Raw genomic sequence first — 19,017 nt, forward strand, 5'->3', positions numbered from 1 at the left:
TTTTTTTTTTTAATTAACCAGGCATGGTGGTGTGTACCTATAGTCTGACTCAGGAGGCTGAGGCAGGAGAATCATTTGAGCCAGGAGTTTGAGGCTACAGTAAGCAGCTATGATCATGTCACTGCACTGAAGCCTGAGTGATAAGACCCTGTCTCAAAAAAAAAAAAAAAAAAAGAGTTCCAAAGAAAAGAGAAACAGGTTAAAAAAAATTAAAGATAATGGCTAAGAATTTTCCAAAATTAATGAAAGACAACAAGTTGCAGATCTAAGAAGCCCAGAGTCTCAAGAATACCTCTCTCCTTGAAAAAAAAAAAAAGAATCTAGATACATCACAATCAAACTGCTGAAAACTGAAGATAAAGAAAATATACTGAAGTCAGTGAGAAGAAAGGAAACATTATGTGCAGAGGGACAATAATACAAATCACACAGTGATACAAATCAAAAACTATGTAAAGCATAAGACAAGGTACTGACATCTTTAAAATACCAAGAGAAAAAACCTGACAACCCAGAATTTTATGTCTAGTAAAAATACCTTTCAAAAATGAAGGTAAAATAAAGACCTTCAGACAAAGAAAAGCTGAGAATTTGTTGCCCATAAACCTGTGTTACAAGGAACGTAAAGGAAGTTCTTCAGGCAGAAGGAAGATATCAAGTGGAAATTAGGATACACACATACAAAAATAAAGAAGCTGGAAATGAAATAATAAAGGTAAATATTAAATGTAAATTTCTTTAATCACTTTTAAATAGTATATAGGATATGCATATTTTTAAAAAAGCTAGCATGATACATAAAAAACTTTAGAAAAACATACAGCAACATTTTAACTGATCTTTTTTCTAAGTAGAAGGATTGCAAATTATTTCATTTTAATCTTGATGCTGATTTGCATTTAAAAATTTTTCTACAATGAACCTATATTACATTTTATGCTAAAAAGTGTAATTTTATTCTTATATTCTGTTTCTATCATACAGATTTCAAGAGCTGTGGGGTTACAGAAATTTTGTAAGCTAATTGTTAGAGGAAATAATACCTAGAAAATGAATTTTCTGTTACGAAAAGCTTTCTCTACTTTTTATGTCTTACCATATGGGAAAGAAGAAGAGACACTAAAAAGACAAGAAGAGCTGTTTTCTCTGACGCATAAACCAATAATAATAGATTGAATTCTTTAGAACATGAATAACGATTGAATAAAAATCTTTTATAGTACTGTTGATTACTGAGTGATGCCTTGAAGCTACAGCCATAAACTTCTCTTGAAAGTCTCTTTATTTTAAGAAAATGTCCAGGGTAGATTAAAAGATTACTCTCTACATAGCCTAGAAAGAGAACCAGGAATTGACAATATCTAAATATTAGTGAGAATGGTATCTACTTGCATAAAAATCTCTTTTGTAAAATTTAACCTTGCTTTAACTTCTACATAAACATTTAAATGTTGCATAAAAACTAGCTAGGTTTTCTCCTTAGCTTTGGTAGTAAAGTAGCATTTTACTAAAGAAAGAACAATTTAGCACAAACATATACTGTTCTTCTTTTGACTTGGTTAATCAAGGCTATGGGAAGCCAAGATTTAGAATTCAAGTCCAGAATCCAGGTACCACCATCTATATGACAGTTATTGAAAGGATAAGAGGCAATGTGTATAAAGACATAATGTAAGTACATAGTAAGCAGTTAATAAACAGCAACTATAGCAATCTAGGGGAAAATAAATAAATGTATTTTTAAAATAACAGCTATTATTGGCTACTGAAGTAAATCAAAGATGCATGAGGATGCCTTTATTGCCATCAACAAGGTAATACTTTACAAACAGCAGTCCCAGAATCCATTGACACCTGTTTACTAACATGTTTACCACACTAGTGAGTGAAGTAGTCAGGTTCCAGCCCTTTGAGCAACTGTCTCCTCATCTTGCCAGGGGAATTTCTTGCACATAGAAATGGGATGGTCAAAGTGGGGAAAGAAAAATGACTGCTAATGCAGTTGGTGTATTTTTATACACACACACACACACACACACACACACATATGCAAATTCTCCTAAAGTTCTAGTAGGAAAAGTACCTCTTACAGAGGCAAAAAAAATGGACATTTTGACTTGGAAAATTTTTAAAAGTCATAAAAAGCTATTAAATTATGTACCACACTGATTTTTCCCCCACCCAATATTTTAACCACTACATTAGGGAAATTTTGGTGTTGATGCTGTAACCTCAATATTGAATCATCTCTGTCTTGTATCCCAGAATATAATTCAGCTGTTTGGCTACAACAGTCATGTCTCTTTAGAAAGGTCAAAAGTGTAATAAAAATAGTTAAAGGATATTTTACCTTTTCCATTTACTTTTAACAAAAGGTATCAAATTAAACACAGCTCACACATCTTTAGTTGACTTTACCAAGTTCTTGAAACTGGAAGATTCAGAATTTTAATTTTTGCCTACTACAGCTGGAGGCAGGGAGAATCATTCAAAGAAAAAAAATAATTTGTTCTCAATTTTTTTGTTTGTTTGTTTAACAGTAGCTTTCATCTTCAGGGACACTCTGAAAATTTTTGCAGAGCCAGGATAAGATGTAGTGGTTTGAGGTGAGGGCAGAGTAACAGACTCCAGGGCTCAAGCTGTTAACCAAAGATATACTGCCTCTCAAAAATGGGAGGTAAGATTCAAGGAGAGGAAATATTTACATTCACAAGGAATGTTTGAAAAGAATAAATCAAAGCAGGATGATGAAGTAAGGAGAGAATATAAGAGGACAGAATTCCTCACTTCCCCACCAAAAACAACAACAAAAAGAGTCTTGCTGAGGGATAGGTTAAATAGCTTTTGTTCTCTTATAAAACTGTGAGAGAAGAAGAACATCATGGCATTAAGAACACAGTGTGATACATGAGGCAAAGTGTCTCCATGCAGAGAAGGGGACAAAAAAAGGAACAAAGCTGTCTGGCAGGTGAAAAGACAAAGACTATAGGGAAAGAAAGAGGCAAATAGACAAGAGGGAGTGAACCAAAAAACAGATCAATGGAACGGAGATTGAGTAACAGGAGAGATTGAATGGGGAGGAGCAAAGGTATCTGTAGAGAGAGGGGCCCAGTCAGGCAGTGGGCAGATGTGTGCTGCAGTTTCCTCTTCCCACATTCCCAGACCCAAATTGGGGAGCTCTAGAAAGATAGGGCAAGCACTCTCCAGAATCTTATTCTTTTTTTCACTGTTCAATCTCCAGCATCTAACATTGCCTGACATATTTGTCAAATGAATAAATGATACATGTAGAAAAGAGAAAGAAGCTGAATCAGCTGAGAAAATGCCACATGCCTTATGGCATCTGTTATTAAACTGTGAGTTGGCAGAAAGGATACCAAAGAACTGAACTCTGCTTATAGCATGGCCAAGTGATGCTTACCTTAGGGCCTACTTTGGTTTCCCTGTTGCAGGACCAGTAAAGAACCTGAGTAAAACAGGCAGTCACCAAACCCAGGGTAACTGAGTAGTAAGAGAGTGGCTGAGCGTGGTTGTACTTAAAAGCCCCTGTCTCCATGTCTCTCCCCAAATTCCAAACACATGTTTAGATGTTTGAATGTCTCATCATCTAGGGTCTCTCCTTTGAGATGATTTCCACAGAGTTTTTCACAAAATACAAATAACCAACCAAGGCTTTGAATGTGCTCAACATCACTAACATCTAGGGAGGAATTGTTCTATTAACTTAGCAACAAGTAGAGGGGTCTTCATGGCAAATGGACTCAAAACAAAAAGAGACTCCCCAAAGCCCTACATAAAACCATGATCAAAGAGCAATGGATTCAGTCAAGGGAGATGGAGTCAGGTTGGTTGCAAATCCCCAGACGATTCATCCCACTTCATTGAGAATCCCTAAAGTGGAAGATGAAGGTGGGGTAGAGAAGCAAAGATGAGTCAAATATTGTCTTGTCTAACCACCCTGCCCTGGATAGATATATGATGCTCAAAATGGGAAAATACACTTAGGGGTTAGTCAGACATGGTTACATAAAGTTTTAAAAAAAAAAAAAAAAGGAAAGTATCAATTTTCAGTGTCTGGTTCCACATGAAGAGCTCAGAAGTTGCCACTCATTCTAACAAGAAGTAAAATGCTGAACAAACTGAAAAAAACTCAGCAACTCTTACATTAGTAAGAGATGTGAGATTACAGGGAAAACCACTGTTCCCAAAATTGGACAGACAGGTAGATACAGAGAAGCACAATATAGGGAGTAGAAACCTTCACAGGAACTAGTGGTGTATTAGGAAAACCTGACCTTAATTGATGAATTGCTGGAGGCTAGGTGTGGACAAGTCTGAAGGTTAAAATCAAAAGGGGGATCTAGTCATAGGGAGTCCCCCATGCTTTTGTGACTTTTCCTTCCAGGAGCTTGACCAGGTTCTCAGAGTAAATATCAGAAAAAAAATTCCCTTGTATTTCCACCAGGAGAAGGGGAAAAGAACCACTTCGACATACACCAGAGTATTCTGTTCTTAACAAGATCTACCTTCAGGAGAAACTAGTAGGCCAGAGCCTGACCTGCTGGGGTTTTACTTACAGCCTAACCAACCTGGGGGAGGGAAAATACCCAACTCCAGCCCATTCTAGCCATCTTGTTCCACCTAAATGAGGAGAGAAGAAATTAAGAAACACTTGTGAAGTTCACAGTCTGGAGGCATAACTTCATTAACCGACTGAGACCTAATCACAGGGCTCTAGTATGCATCTCCTCCCCCTACACACCTCCCACCACACTACTGAGGACCTATATACAGCAGTTCCTTTTACTCAGGACATCATGTCCAGATATCAAGAAAAAATTACAAGGCATAATAAAAGGCAAAAACCCAAGCAAAACAAAACACAGCTTGAAGAGACACAGCAAGGACCTTGGAATTGTCACACAGGAATTTAAAATAACTATGATTAACGTGCTAAGGTCTGTAATGGATACAGTAGTTAGCATGCAAGAACATATGGGCAATATAAGCAGAGAGATGAAAATCCTAAGACAGAACCACAAAGAAATGATAGAGATAAAAAATACTGTAACAGAAGTGAAAAATACCTTTGATAGGTTTATAAGTAGACTGGACATGGTTGAGGAAAGAATCTGAGTTTGAGGAAATATGAATAGAAACTTCCAAAACTAAAAGTCAGTGAGAAGAAATACTCAAATAAAACCACAAACGGCAGAAAAAGAATAAAAGACAAAAACAGAAAAAAGGAAAAATTGCAACAAATAGAAAATAGTAACAAATATGGTAAATATCAATTGAATGGAATAGTAACAAATATGGTAAATATCAACTGGATGAATTATCAATTCCATATCAATTGATATAGTAAATATCAATTCCATATCAATTGATATGGTAAATATCAATTCCATATCAATTGATACGGTAAATATCAATTGGATGGAAATATCAATTTATTTCCACCAATAAAAACTTTGACCATCAATGGTCTAAATGTATCCATTAAAAGACAGAGACTATCAGAGTGGATCAAAAAACAAGACCCAACTATATGTTGTCTACAAGAAACTGACCCACTTTAAATATAAAGATACATACAGATTAAAACTAAATGAATGGAGAAAGATATACCATTCTTATAATAATCAAAAGAAGGTCGGAGTACCTATATTAATTTCAGACAGAGCAGACTTCAAAACAAAAAAAGTTATCAGGGATAGAGAGACATTACATAATGATACAGGGGTTAATTCTCCAAGAAGACATAATGATCCTTAATGTGTATGCACCTAACTACAGAGTGTCAAAATATGCGAAGCAAAAACTGATAAAACTGCAAGGAGTCATAAATGAATCCATAATTATAAATGGAGATGTCAACAGCCTGCTATCAGAAACAAACAGACCCAGCAGGTAGAAAATCAGTAAGGACACAGTTAAATTCAACATCATCATCAATCCACAGGATATAACTGACATCTATAGGCTACTTCATCCAGCAATAGCAGAATATGCATTCTGCTCAAGCTCACATAGAACATTCACCAAGATAGAACACATTCTGGGCCATAAAAAACACCTTAACAAATTTAAAAGAATAGAAATTATACAATGTTTGCTCTCAGACCACAATGGAATTAAACCAGAAATCAATAATAAAAGACAACTGGAGGCCGGGTGCAGTGGCTTACACCTGTTATCCCAGCACTTTGGGAAGCCAAGGTGGACGGATCACCTGAGATCAGGAGTTCGAAACCAGCGTAGCCAACAGAATGAAACCCTGTCTCTACTAAAAACACAAAAGCGAGCCATGCGTGGTGGTGTGCTCCTGTAATCCCTGCTACTCAGGAAGCTGAGGCAGGAGGATCACTTGAACCTGGGAGGCAGAGGTTGCAGTGAGCTGAGATTGTACCACTGCACTCCAGCCTGGGTAACAGAGCAAGACTCTGTCTCAAAAAAAAAAAAAAAAAGACTACTGGAAAACCCCAAAATACATGGAAATTAAACAACACACTTCTAAATAACACATGGGCCAAGAAAAAAATCTCAAGAGACATTTAAGAATATTTTTAACTAAGTTAAAATAAGAACAAAACTTATCAAAATTTGTGGGATGCCATGAAAGCAGTGCTTAGAGGAAAATTTACAGCATAACTATGTACATTAGGAAAAAAACATCTAAAATCAATTAACTAAGCTTCCACCTTAGGAAACTAAAAAAAGAAGAGCAAACTAAATCCAAAGTAAGAAGAAGAAAATAAATAATAAAAACTAGAGCAGAGAGCAATGAAATTACAAACAGGAAATCAATTTTAAAAATAAATGAAACAAAAAACTGGTTCTTTGAATCAATTAATAAAATTGATAAACCTCTAGCCAGACTAAGAAAAAAGAGGTAGGGCACAAATTACTAATATCATAAGCGAAAGAGGGGACACCCCTACAGATCCCATGGATACTAAAAGGATAATAAAGAAATAATATGAACAACTCTGTGCCCACAAAATTGATAACCTAGATGAAATGGACCAAATCATTGAAAGGCACAATCTACCAAAACTCACACAAGAAAAAATAGACAATCTAAATAGGCCTATATTTATTAAGTACATTGAATCAATAATTAATACCCTTCCAAAATAGACAGAACCAGGCCAGGACAGGTTCACTGGTGAATCTGACCACATATTTAATTCTCTATGATAATTGGTATAATTTCTAAAAGAGAAACTCTCTTTTTTAGAAAATAAAAGCAGAGGGAATACTTCCTAACTCATTCTATGAGGTATCACCATAATACCCAAACAAGACAAAGATATTATAAGAAAAGAAAACAAACCAATATTTTTCATGAGCCATATGCTAAAAATCTTCAACAAAATGTTAGCAAATTAAATCCAACAACGTATAAAAACAATTATACACTCCAACTAAGTTGGATTTATACTCGATATGCAAGGCTGGTTAAAAATTTGAAAGTCAAACAAACAAACAAACAAAAATACCAAAATTTGAAAGTCAATTAATGTCATCTACCACATTACAGGCTAAAAAAGAGAAATCACATGACCATATCAATAGATGCAGGAAAAGCATCTGACAAAATGCAACACCCATTCATGATAAAATCTCTCAGTAAATTCTCAATGATAAAGAATATTTACAAAAAATATACAGCTAATGTCATAATGGTGAGAGACTATATGCTTTTCCCCTAAGATGAGGAACAAAGTAAGGATGTACCCTCTTATCATTCCCTTTTGACATTATATGGAAGTCCTACCTAATGCAATAAGGTAAGAAAAGGAAGTAAAAGGTACACTGATTGGGAAGGAAGAAATAAAACTGTCTTTGTTTGCAGATGACATGATTGTCTTTGTAGAAAATCTGAAAGAATTGAAAATAAAAAACCATTCCTATAACTAATAAGCTATTATAATAAGGTTGCCAGATACAAGGTTAATATACGATAGTCGATTTGCTTTCCCACATACCAGCAATGAACGAGTGGCATTTGAAATTAAAAACACAATACCATTTACATTAGCACCATAAAAATGAAACAAGTGTAAATCTAACAAAACATGTACAAGATCTGTGTGAGGAAAATCATAAAACACTGATGAAAGAAATCAAAGAAGAACTAAATAGATGAAGAGTTATCCCATGCTCATAAATAGGAAGACTCAATATTGTCAATGTCTGCTTTTCTCAACTTTATCTATATTCAATGCAATTCCAATCAAAATCCCAGCAAGTTATTCTGCAGATACTGACAAACTGATTGCAAGGTTTATACGTGGAGGCAAAAGACTCAAAATAACCAACACAATATTGAAGGAGCAGAACAAAGTTGGAAGACTGACACTACTTGACTTCAGGACTTATTATAAAGCTAAAGTAATCAAGACAGTGTGGTACTGGCACAAGAACAGACTAATTGATCAATGGATTATAACAGAGAGCCTAGAAACAGACCCACATAAATATAGTCAACTGATCTTTGACAAAGGAACTAAGGGAATACAATGAAGAAAATGTAGTCTTTTTAACAAATGGTGCTGGAACAACTGGACATTTGCGTGCAAAAAAAATGAATTCAAACACAGACTTCACACACCTCACAAAAAGTGACTCAAAATGTATCATAATTCTAAATGTAAGACACAAAACTGCAAAACTTCTAGAAGATAACATAGAAAATCTAGATGACTCTAGGTTTGACAATGACTTTTCTATATGACATCAAAGGGCATGATTCATGAGAGAAAGAATTGATAATCTGTACATCATTAAAATTTAAAATTTCTACTTTGCAAAAGATACTGTCAAGACAACAAAAGGACAAGCCACAGACAGGAATAAAATATTTGCAGAAGACATATTGATAAAAGACTGTTATCCAAAATATACAAAGAACTCTGAAAACTTAACAATAAGAAAGCCATCTGATTTAAAAATGGACCAAAGATCTTGACAAACATCTTACTAAAGAAAATATATAGATGGAACAATAAGCGTATGTCATCAGGGAAATACAAACTAAAACAACATTGAGATACCACTACATATTAATTACAATGGCCAAAATCCAGAATACAGACAACAACAAATGTTGGCAAGGTTTTGGAGCAACAGAAATTCTCATTCATTGCTGCTGGGAATGCAAAACGATACAGCCACTTTGGAAGACAATTTGGCTGTTTCTTACAAAACTAAAAATATTCTGACTGTACAATCCCACAATTGTGTTCCTTGGTATTTACCCAAAGGAGCTTAAAACTTATGTCCACACAAAAACCTGCACATGGATGTTTACTGTAGCTTTATTATTACCAAACTGGGAAGCAACCAAGATATCCTCCATTGGGTGAATGGATAAATAAACTTCAACAGATCTAGACCACATTTTGGTCATTATTCAGCACTAAAAAGAAATGAGCTATGAAATCATGAAAAGACATGGAGGAAGCACAAATACATATTGCTAAGTGAAAGAAGCCAATCTGAAAAGGCTACATACAGTATGATTCTAACTATATGACATTCTGGAAAAAGCAAAACTATAGAGATAGTGGAAAGATTAGTGGTTGTCAGGGCTTGGGGCAAGGGAGTGATGAACAGACAGAGAACAGAGCATTTTTAGGCAGTGAAAATACTCAGTATGATACTACAATCATGGATACATTTGTCATTATACATTTGTCCAAACCCATGGACTATACAACACCAACAGTGAATCCTCATGGAAACCATGGACTTTGGGTGACAGTGATGTGTCAATGTAGGTTCAACAGATGTAACAAATATTCACTCTGGTAAGGAATGCTGATAATGAGAGAGGCTATGCATGTGTGTGGGCAGGAGGTACATGGGATATCTCTGAACCTTCCTCTCAATTTTGCTAAATTGAACCTAAAACTGCTCTTTAAAAAAATGAGCCTTTAAAAACAACAAAAAAGAGGGTATCACTGACAGATGTGATGCTCATTCTTGGGAGGCAGGAGAGAGGACTAGTGGTAACAAACTAGGGGACGAATTGAGGTGAAACAGGCCTCAAAAAGATTCTAGATATTCGAGTGCCTTTCTTCTTGGAATGGCAATATTTATACATTTTGATCTCTTCCCAAGGCACCAGGACAGAAGTGATTTGCTCTTTTGAACCATTCCATCCATTTTCTCTCAGTTTATCTCATCACCATGGCAATGAGGCAAGGACCTTGTTTTTATGTGTCTGGACTAGCATCCTCCCTGGTTACTTTAAAAAGGCATGACAGTGTTTACATGTAACCTCTAGAGGAATGTCTTCCCTAAAATGGGACTCAATGGAATAAGCAAAGCATTAGGAGAAACAGTCTCTGGATTTTATCTTCATTTTGCCATCTGAGAAAGATGATTTGAGACTCCAGTTTCCATTCATTAATGGAGACAGGCAGGCTACCCACTTGGTTCACAAAATATGACTGAGGAATATGAGATGACTAATTGCTTTGCTTAAGGCAGAACAACTGTGTGGCTATGGCAGAGACTGCTAATTGTTCACCCCTTATCTATTCACCCTTCCTTCCTTAGAAACAAAACCAAGATTTTATTCAAGGGTCCAATGTATTAACCAAGATAATACATTCCCTGTTTTCCTAGGGTACAGATACAGTCAATGAGAGACACGTGGATAGGTTGTATCTTCTAGGAAGACTCCTTAAAGGCGACCGACTCAACTCAGCAATGTGTTCCCTTTGGCCTCCCTGATTCCCCTTCTGGTTGGAGCTTTAGTGATCAGTTTGCACCATGAAATGACACTGAGAATGAAAGTCCCCTGCTAAGGATGGTAGAGCAAAACGATAAAGGAATCCCAGTTCTCTACTGACCCTGCAGTGCTGCCATGTCCTCCCGGGACTGCCTGTCTCCAGAATTCTTTTATATGTAAGAGAAATAACCTTCTGTCTCGTTCAAGCCAAACACAATTCTTGATGGATCCACGCTCAACCTTATGAATGGCTCACTGACAGGTTCACCCCAACATTTGCAGGGTTCAGGCCAGGGGTATAGGTGGAAATCCCTAGCCTGTGGTTCATTCCTTTTCCTTTCCCCTTTTGCTCTGTCCCATTAGGTGGATATCTGAGCTCACACTTTTAAGCTTAAGTCCCTGTGCTAACATTGCCCCGTGGCCACTCTTCAGGCCTAGGCTCTATGTATGTCCTGTTGGGAGGACACATCCCAGGAGGAGGCAGCTATAGGCTCTAGAAGTGAGCTCAGAGCATCTAGGCAGGAATCGAGGACCCTAGGAATCCAGGGTATGGCCCAGAAGTCAAGGAAGGTTTAGGCAGGTGGCATGTTCCTTTGGCCCTGTGATCTCCTCACTCTGTGGAAAGAAGTGTGGCCCTTTAAGTCATAAGACCTAGGACAGGGGCCCTAGTTGTCAGAGCCTAGAGGCAATACCACTGGCTTCTCTCCCTTGCACCTCCTAATGGCTGCCTTTACACAATTTACACATTGACAGTGCAGCAAAATGTGGTTTAGTCCAGTTAACTACTTGTTATGACAGCCTTGGTAAGATTATCTTTTAGGGTCTGGAAGTATAGTTTGAAATGTGTTGTTTTCCTGCTCCTACCTTCTCTCTTCCATAAGACAGTACAATGGGAAGCTGATTAAGAATGACTCTCTGCCAAGCTTTTCTTTAGTAAGTTGTTATTAGGATGGCTCAGCAAAAGTTTATCAATCAACTGCAATATCAGTGTGAGTGTCCTGAGTGGACTGAAGGAGGAGTCTCTAAATCCTCAGTCTCTATCACCTGTTTGAGTAAACTCTCCAAGAGGCACTTAGCTGATTGATCTGCACAAGCATTGCGCCCTGGGAGTGTGGTAGAGTCAGCTATGAATTCTGATTGCCTCCAACTGGAATAGGGACGGTTCCTCTAGGAAAATCATACAGGAGCAGGTGGAGATTCAGCCCACGAGAAGTGTGCCACTGAAATGACCTAAGTCTGGGCCCCAAATGCAGCTGGACACCTTTTTCTGTTACTCAGGAAGCTCTCCACTCAGCCCAGGGTAGCAAGAACTGAGATCTGCTGTGACAGTGCCTGACACCAGGATCCACCCCTTCAGCTCATATCCCCACATATAATGACTTCAATTCCTATGAGAACTCTCTCCTCTCCACCGCCTAACTGACAGGACCAGTAAAGCCAGCTTCACAAACATGAAAATATCTGAACAGTTGACTGCCTCTGTGCATCTTGGAAACTTGCTTCATTTAGTTCAGTGATTCTAAACCTTATTTTGGATTACAGATCTCTATGTTCTCTATGCTGTATAATTACCACAGGACTTCAGTGCTCACCCACACATCTGAGGACTGCTGGAGCCCCTTTCAAACAGTAAAGTATAATCACAAGAACATTGAGTGAATAATCTAAGATGCATGTACTTCTAGCTTCATCTTTCTATCTACATTTTACTAGTTTGCTCACAGGATGTATTACACAAACACACACATACATATTAGGACGTTTTGACATCTTAAAAACCTTTCTGGCTGGGGAAAGCCTGGCCTTCCTGGGCCTAGGCAATTCTTAGAGATAATAAAGGGTCCCGCCAGGAGCATGCCTTTAACATGCAAACTACATGATCCAGAGCCATATCTCCCCTGTTTGGCCTGTACTCTCAAAGAGCAGTATTCCTCTACCTTAATCATTCTGGGGCTAGACCAGGCAACTAGGGGTGACCTCTATAGTTTAGAATGTGTTCTAAATTTTAGGCTGTATCCTTAGCACTGATTCCCAGCAGGAGCTCAATGATATATGTGACATGATGATATGAATGAATGGTTTCTGATAGCCAAAGCCTCCTTTAGTCACTGAACTGGTGATGAAAGATGTTCTCAGATGACTATTCAGGGAACTTGCTGAAATAGTCTTTGTTCTTCTTCCTGCATTTAGAAATAGTCTTTAGACATATGTGCTGCCAGTACACACATAATGAATCAGATTACATTTTTTTGTGAGAAAAGATGAAAAAAGTCTTCCATTTTTATGGTCAGAGAAACCCAGACTATTATACCCGGCTCATTTCTCATTAATAAAACAGAAAATCTTTTGCCTTCTCATCTGAACTCTTCAAATTAATCTAAGGTCCGATTGTCCCAAAGCATTACTCTATACAGCAACATCATTTGTATCACAGAATTGGAAATGACATACATAGCTAACCAGAGTGATGGTTAAATAAACTATGACATGCTCAACTGATGGAATCTTCTGCAGCCTTTGACAATGGTGTCTACAATACAATCTGAGGTTAAGAGTGAAACATAAAATTACATATGTGATATGACTGCCATCATGCAACATATATGAAATAGAAAGAGATACTACTGAATATTAATAGTGTCTGTTTATCTGTTAAGACTGTGAATGATTTTCTTTCTACTTCTCTGAATTTTTCAGCTTTTTCTCTAATGACCTTTAATATTTTACACTCACAATGAAAATCAACATCAATAAATCATTGAATTGTTAATTGAAAACATCTTGTTGGCTGGGCGCGGTGGCTCACGGCTGTAATCCCAGCACTTTGGGAGGCCAAGGAGGGCGGATCACTTGAGGTCACGAGTTCAAGACCAGCCTGGCCAATATGGTGAAACCCCGTCTCTATTAAAAATACAAAAATTAGCCAGGCATGGTGGTGCATGCCTGTAGTCCCAGTTACTTGGGATCCTGAAGCAGGAGAATCGCTTGAACTCAGGAGGCAGAGGTTGCAGTGAGCCAAGATCATACCACTGCACTACAGCCTGGGTGACAGAGCAAGACTCCATTTCCAGAAAAAAAAAAGAAAAAAACAACATATTGTTATTTTCTGCTTTAAAACTTGATACTGGGTATTTTCACCTAAAAGAGCTGAATTGATACTGGGTGTTTTCACCTAAAAGAGCTGTATTGAGATGTACAGAGAAAACCCTACAGTGAAACCAGCAGAAAGCAGTGATGGAAACACAGAGAATTCTCTAGTCTAGCAACTGCCTGTGTAATAATAATAATTGCTGACATTCACTAAGCTCTTACTATATGCCAGGCATCTTCCATACATTTTAAAAATATCTTCATAAAAGCTGTAGGAGATAGGTATTACTGTCACTCGCATTGTATAGATGAAGCTGAGACTTAGAGTGGTTAATTCATTGCTAGTAAGTGGAGGAGTCAGAGACTTTGATTCCAGCAGTCTGTCTCCATGGTCTGCCAGTTTCTCACTATGTCTACTGCTCCCTCCAGTGTAAAAGCAGAGGCTTTGGGGGAAAAGAGCACAGTCCTAAGCCATTCTTCCTTTCACGCAAAGATTCTTGTGTTGAACAAAGGCATGGCCTCCATGTCTATTTTCAGACTGAAAAGGAGATTCTGTTTAGGTAAGTCCTCGGATGACTCCTACCCATCAGTGGAGATGGTCACTAGGAACCGCTTATTCAACATGTTGTCTCAAGGCTCTAATTAGAGCGTGGTTCACATGTTGCCCATCTTTGCACATAAATCTATTGCTTTAGGTGCTAAAAGCTCATCATAGCCAAACTTTGCAGACCCAGACCAACTTGAGAACAAAGGTCACTCTCTACTTGCCAGCACGATTATAGGCACTCTTTCTTCATGTGCTTATAGAAAGCAGTTTCATCCTGCAAATGCTGGCCAACTCAATATGCTCAGCCGACACCATCAGGGCATATGAGTGCTTTGAGGCCCTCTGTTGAGCGGTCTCATTTTCTCTGCACAGAAACCTACTAGTGTAACGTTTCCATGAGTGATGGGTGGGGGAGAGGTTTCACTACAAGAGAATTTCAGAACAGGAGTAGGATACCTGGAGAGAGTCCAGTCCTTTTGGAGTCAAGTAGAGTCAAGTGTGTCACTAAAATGAAGCAAGTCCCTCTTCTGCTACTCCAGAGAATCACGAATGGGGCAGTGGGGAAACACAGAAACAGATTCCATGAAATCAGCCATGCAAGATTAGTCTGAAGGTAATGACACTGGGCTTAAAGGAAATCCATTACAAATGAAACTTATAACTCAAAACAAATGTGCCAATGGGCAAAATTTAATGAGCAAAAGGAAATTAATAAATAGAGATAAATCATATAAATATGGCCAAATTGTTAGGGCAAATGCTTGAGAAGATTGCTATGGGGTTATGAGTCCACCTCATTGTGCTGTTTCTATGTCCTGGCCCCTGAGGGACAGCTCTCTGTCATGCCCATTCACTTACTTTCTCTGGATCCGGACCACAGGATCAGCAAGCAGGTCAGTGACGTCAAGCTTTCTCCCCTTCTCAATAACATCCGGATGCTTGCGAACAAACAGCCACCCGATATGGGAGAAGAAGAAGCCCCGGCGGGCATTGTGGGGGTCAGCATCCGTCTCTGAGTACTTGTGGTGGGCTCGGTGGTCCCTGGACCACTCGAAGATGTCATTCTGCAGAGAGAATGAGAGCCTGAGTGAAGAGAGGAACCGCACCGCCAGGCGTCCTCCTGGGAATCTTCCCAGCCTCCCCTCCCCGACCAGTCCTCACTGCTGGTTTCACATTCCTCCTATCTTCAACCCACAGTTCCTCAACCTCAAGTTCAATCCCCTGTGGTCTGGAGTGGTTTTCATTAGAACAAGAGTAAATCTTCACTTAGCAGGGATCTCAGCTTATGTGTGGGACGTACCCACTGCAGGAAGTTCAGGCTTGTTGGGTGAATTAGTGCAGAGACCTGAAGGAAAGCTCTGGTGGGGGTGACTGAAGTCTCCTAGATCATTTGTGTCAAGAAAAGAGAGATCTTTTTTACGGCTGCACCGTATTCCATGGTGTAAATATACCACATTTTCTTTATCCAGTCTATCACTGATGGACATTTAGGATGATTCCATGTTGCTATTGTGAATAGTGCTGCAGTGAACATACATGTGCCTATGTCTTTATAATAGAATGATTTATATTCCTTCAGGCATATACCCAGTAATAGGATTGCTGGGTTGAACTGTAGTTCTGTCGAGATCTTTGCAGGGACATGGATGGAGCTGGGGGTCATTATCCTTAGCAAACTAATGCAGGAACCCAAATACCGCTGTTCTCACAAGTGGGAGCTAAATGATGAGAACACACGGGCCCATGGGGAAAAAAACATACTGGGGCTATCAAGGGCGGAGGGTGGGAGGAGGGAAAAGATCAGGAAAAATATCCAATGGGTACTAGGTGTAATACCTGGGTGGTGAAACAATCTGTACAACACACCCCCATGACACATGTTTACCTATGTAACCAACCTGCACATGTACCCCTGAAGTTAAAAATTTAAAAAAATGAGGGAGACATCTTCTTAGGATGAAATCTTGGTTGTCAGAAGAGAGGGGCAGTCCTGAGTATGAAGGGTGCCGGTTCTTGGCCCAGATGTCTCTGCCTCTCTCCCTACTTTGATGTTCTTCATGTGTGACTCACATAGATCAGGAAGCCAGCAGATAAAAAAAAAACCAAATGGCTACTTCCCCAAATCTCTGCAAAATACCAAGGCACCAGTGGCATCATTTTAGGACTGCTCTAACAGAGTATAACAGAAACGGAAGGGGGACAACTTTGGCTCCTTGGGTGTATTGGTAATCCACCAAGTGGAGAAGCAGCAGTGACTGAGGAGCGGGACAACACTCACTGGAGCCCCAAGACAGACTCTGGTACCCCTAGAAGGACAGGCAGCAGAGTCTGCCCAGCCCACAGAGCTGAAGTAGGGCTCAGTGCACGTGGGGAGCACACCCTATTGGACCTCTCGTAATGGGAGACACGGGAAGGTGTCAGGGGGCTGAGCTGTCAGGGGCAAGAATTGATGGCATTTAGTCTGTTACAATTAATGAGAACTTACCTATAGCAATGGGTCAGTGAGCTCTACAAACATTCAATTTACACTAATTTTTTTTTAATCTGATGATGCTTTCAAAGCTTTGAGAAGACGAATTAAATTGGGGAGTAGTGCTTTCGATAGGAAAATCTGAAAATAAAAATAAATTTACGTATTATATTGCATTAGCCTTTTCTTTCTATGACAATAGTAATAATGTTCTATACCATAATATTCAATACTGGGTAATGTTCTCATTAGGAGTCTACCATTTCATAGAGATTGGCTTCATCCTTCTGATGAGAGGGGAAGAAATTGTTTTGTTTTTGTTTGTTTTTCAAGACAGTCTTGCTCTATTGCCCAGGTTGGAGTACAGTGGTACAATCACATAGCTCACTGTAGCCTTGACCTTCTGGGCTCAAGTGATCCTCCTACCTCAGCCTCCCAAGTAGCTGGGACTACAAGTGTATGCCACCATGCCCAGCTAATTTTTTTTTTTTTGAGATGGAGTCTTGCTCTGTCACCCAGGCTGGAGTACAGTGGTGTGATCTTCGCTCCCTACAACCTCCACCTCCTGAGTTCATGCAATTCTCCTGCCTCAGCCTCCCGAATAGCTGGGATTATAGGCATGCGCCAACAATCCCAGCTAATTTTTCCATTTTCAGTGGAGACGGGATTTCACCACATTGGCCAGGCTGGTTGAAAATTTTAAAAATCCACCTAATCCTTGGGTTTTGGGGGAGAGAGAGAGGAGGCAGAAAGTTCCAAGAAGTATATGTTCAGCTTTGACTATAAAGAGAGAAAACAGGAGCCTGGCAGTTTATGTATATCAAAAATTATAGCCTGGCTTACTGTAAGATGAAAGAGGTCTTTAGATTTTACAGTATATTTAAACATGGTGGTTGGAAAGAGTGAAAACATTTTATTATTTAGAATCACAGAATTTGGAGCTGTAAAAGAATTTCAAATGTCAATCAAGACTACTGTGGTCTAAGAAATAATGTCTTCCTTTTGCATTAGTTTATTGCTTTTATTGTAGTGCCCATGTGAACATAACATAGAAAGAACACTCTGTCCCCTATTCACAGATGGCAAAATTAAAGCTTAGAGGACATTTATACAAGCTCATATAACAAATCAAAACAATAATAGAATAAATATGGCACTTCCTTGGTTCTCAGTTCACATTCCTATCAACAAGATATTTCCCTTATTCTCCAAATGTTGCAGGGAGGGGTCTTTTATAGAAAACTTTCATTCATCTTGTTAAAAGGTTATATTGGCCTGATATGGTTTGGCACTGTGTCCCCACCCAAATCTCATCTGTAATTGTAATCCCCACGTGGTGAGGGAGGGACCTGGTGGGAGGTGACTGAATCATAGGGTCAGTTTCCTCCATGCTGTTCTCATGATAGTGAGTGAGTTCTCACGAGATCCGATGGTTTAAAAGTGTGAGGCAGTTTCCCCTTCACTCTCTTTCTTGCTCCACCATAGGAAGACATACCTTGCTTCTCCTTCCCCTTCCACCACGATTGGAAGTTTCCTGAGCCCTCCCCAGCCACGCGGAACTGTGAGTCAATTAAACCTCTTTTCTTCATAAATTACTCAGTCTCAGGTAGTTATTTATGGCAGTGTGATCATGAACTAATACATGCCTGTTTAATTCAATGCCATGCAATCTTGTAGAAACTCTACGTGAAGAGTTTCAAATAGCTAGAAACATTATTCTCACAAAATTAATTATAATACAACAACAAAAAGACCCATGATGATGAAGACGAGTTGAAACAGAGATATTTATTTTCATTCCTTTCACCTGGATACGCTTCCAACAGAAGCCACTTGACTGCAATAGTGGAATGCAGCAAGGCTTTTGGCCACATTCCAAATAATCAAGCACATAATCAAGCCAAAAATACTTTGATGTATTTTTTAATCCTTTGTTATTGCTGTGTTTTCAAGTGTAAAGCTGAGTCCAGTGAAAAAGTGACTCAAAGAATAAGATGTGTTTTCTAGGTCGTGGGAACTTGGCAATAATTTCTTTAAAAAAGAAATTAAAGAACAAGATGTGTGTCAACAATAGAGCAGAAAGAGAGAAAGATTTATTTGCTTACCCAATCACCTTTCTTCCCTACTTACCTGCACTTTTGTCTGCTCTGGAGTGATTGGGAG

At 38.7% G+C, this 19,017-nt stretch overlaps 1 protein-coding gene across 1 annotated transcript in view; it reads right to left on the minus strand.

Annotated features, from left to right (window-relative positions):
* Positions 1–19,017, minus strand: part of LOC105529427 (stearoyl-CoA desaturase 5) — a gene marked incomplete at its 5' end in the record, with an annotated part of 90,617 nt that overhangs the window by 41,717 nt on the left and 29,883 nt on the right. Inside the window, one exon of the mRNA XM_011966568.1 lies at positions 15,243–15,448. Within this exon, the coding sequence (XP_011821958.1) occupies positions 15,243–15,448 (206 nt within the window). The remainder of the gene's footprint in view (positions 1–15,242; positions 15,449–19,017) is intronic.

This window comes from Mandrillus leucophaeus, unplaced genomic scaffold, assembly GCF_000951045.1.
Source record: "Mandrillus leucophaeus isolate KB7577 unplaced genomic scaffold, Mleu.le_1.0 Scaffold764, whole genome shotgun sequence".
NCBI classification, from domain to species: Eukaryota; Metazoa; Chordata; class Mammalia; order Primates; family Cercopithecidae; genus Mandrillus; species Mandrillus leucophaeus.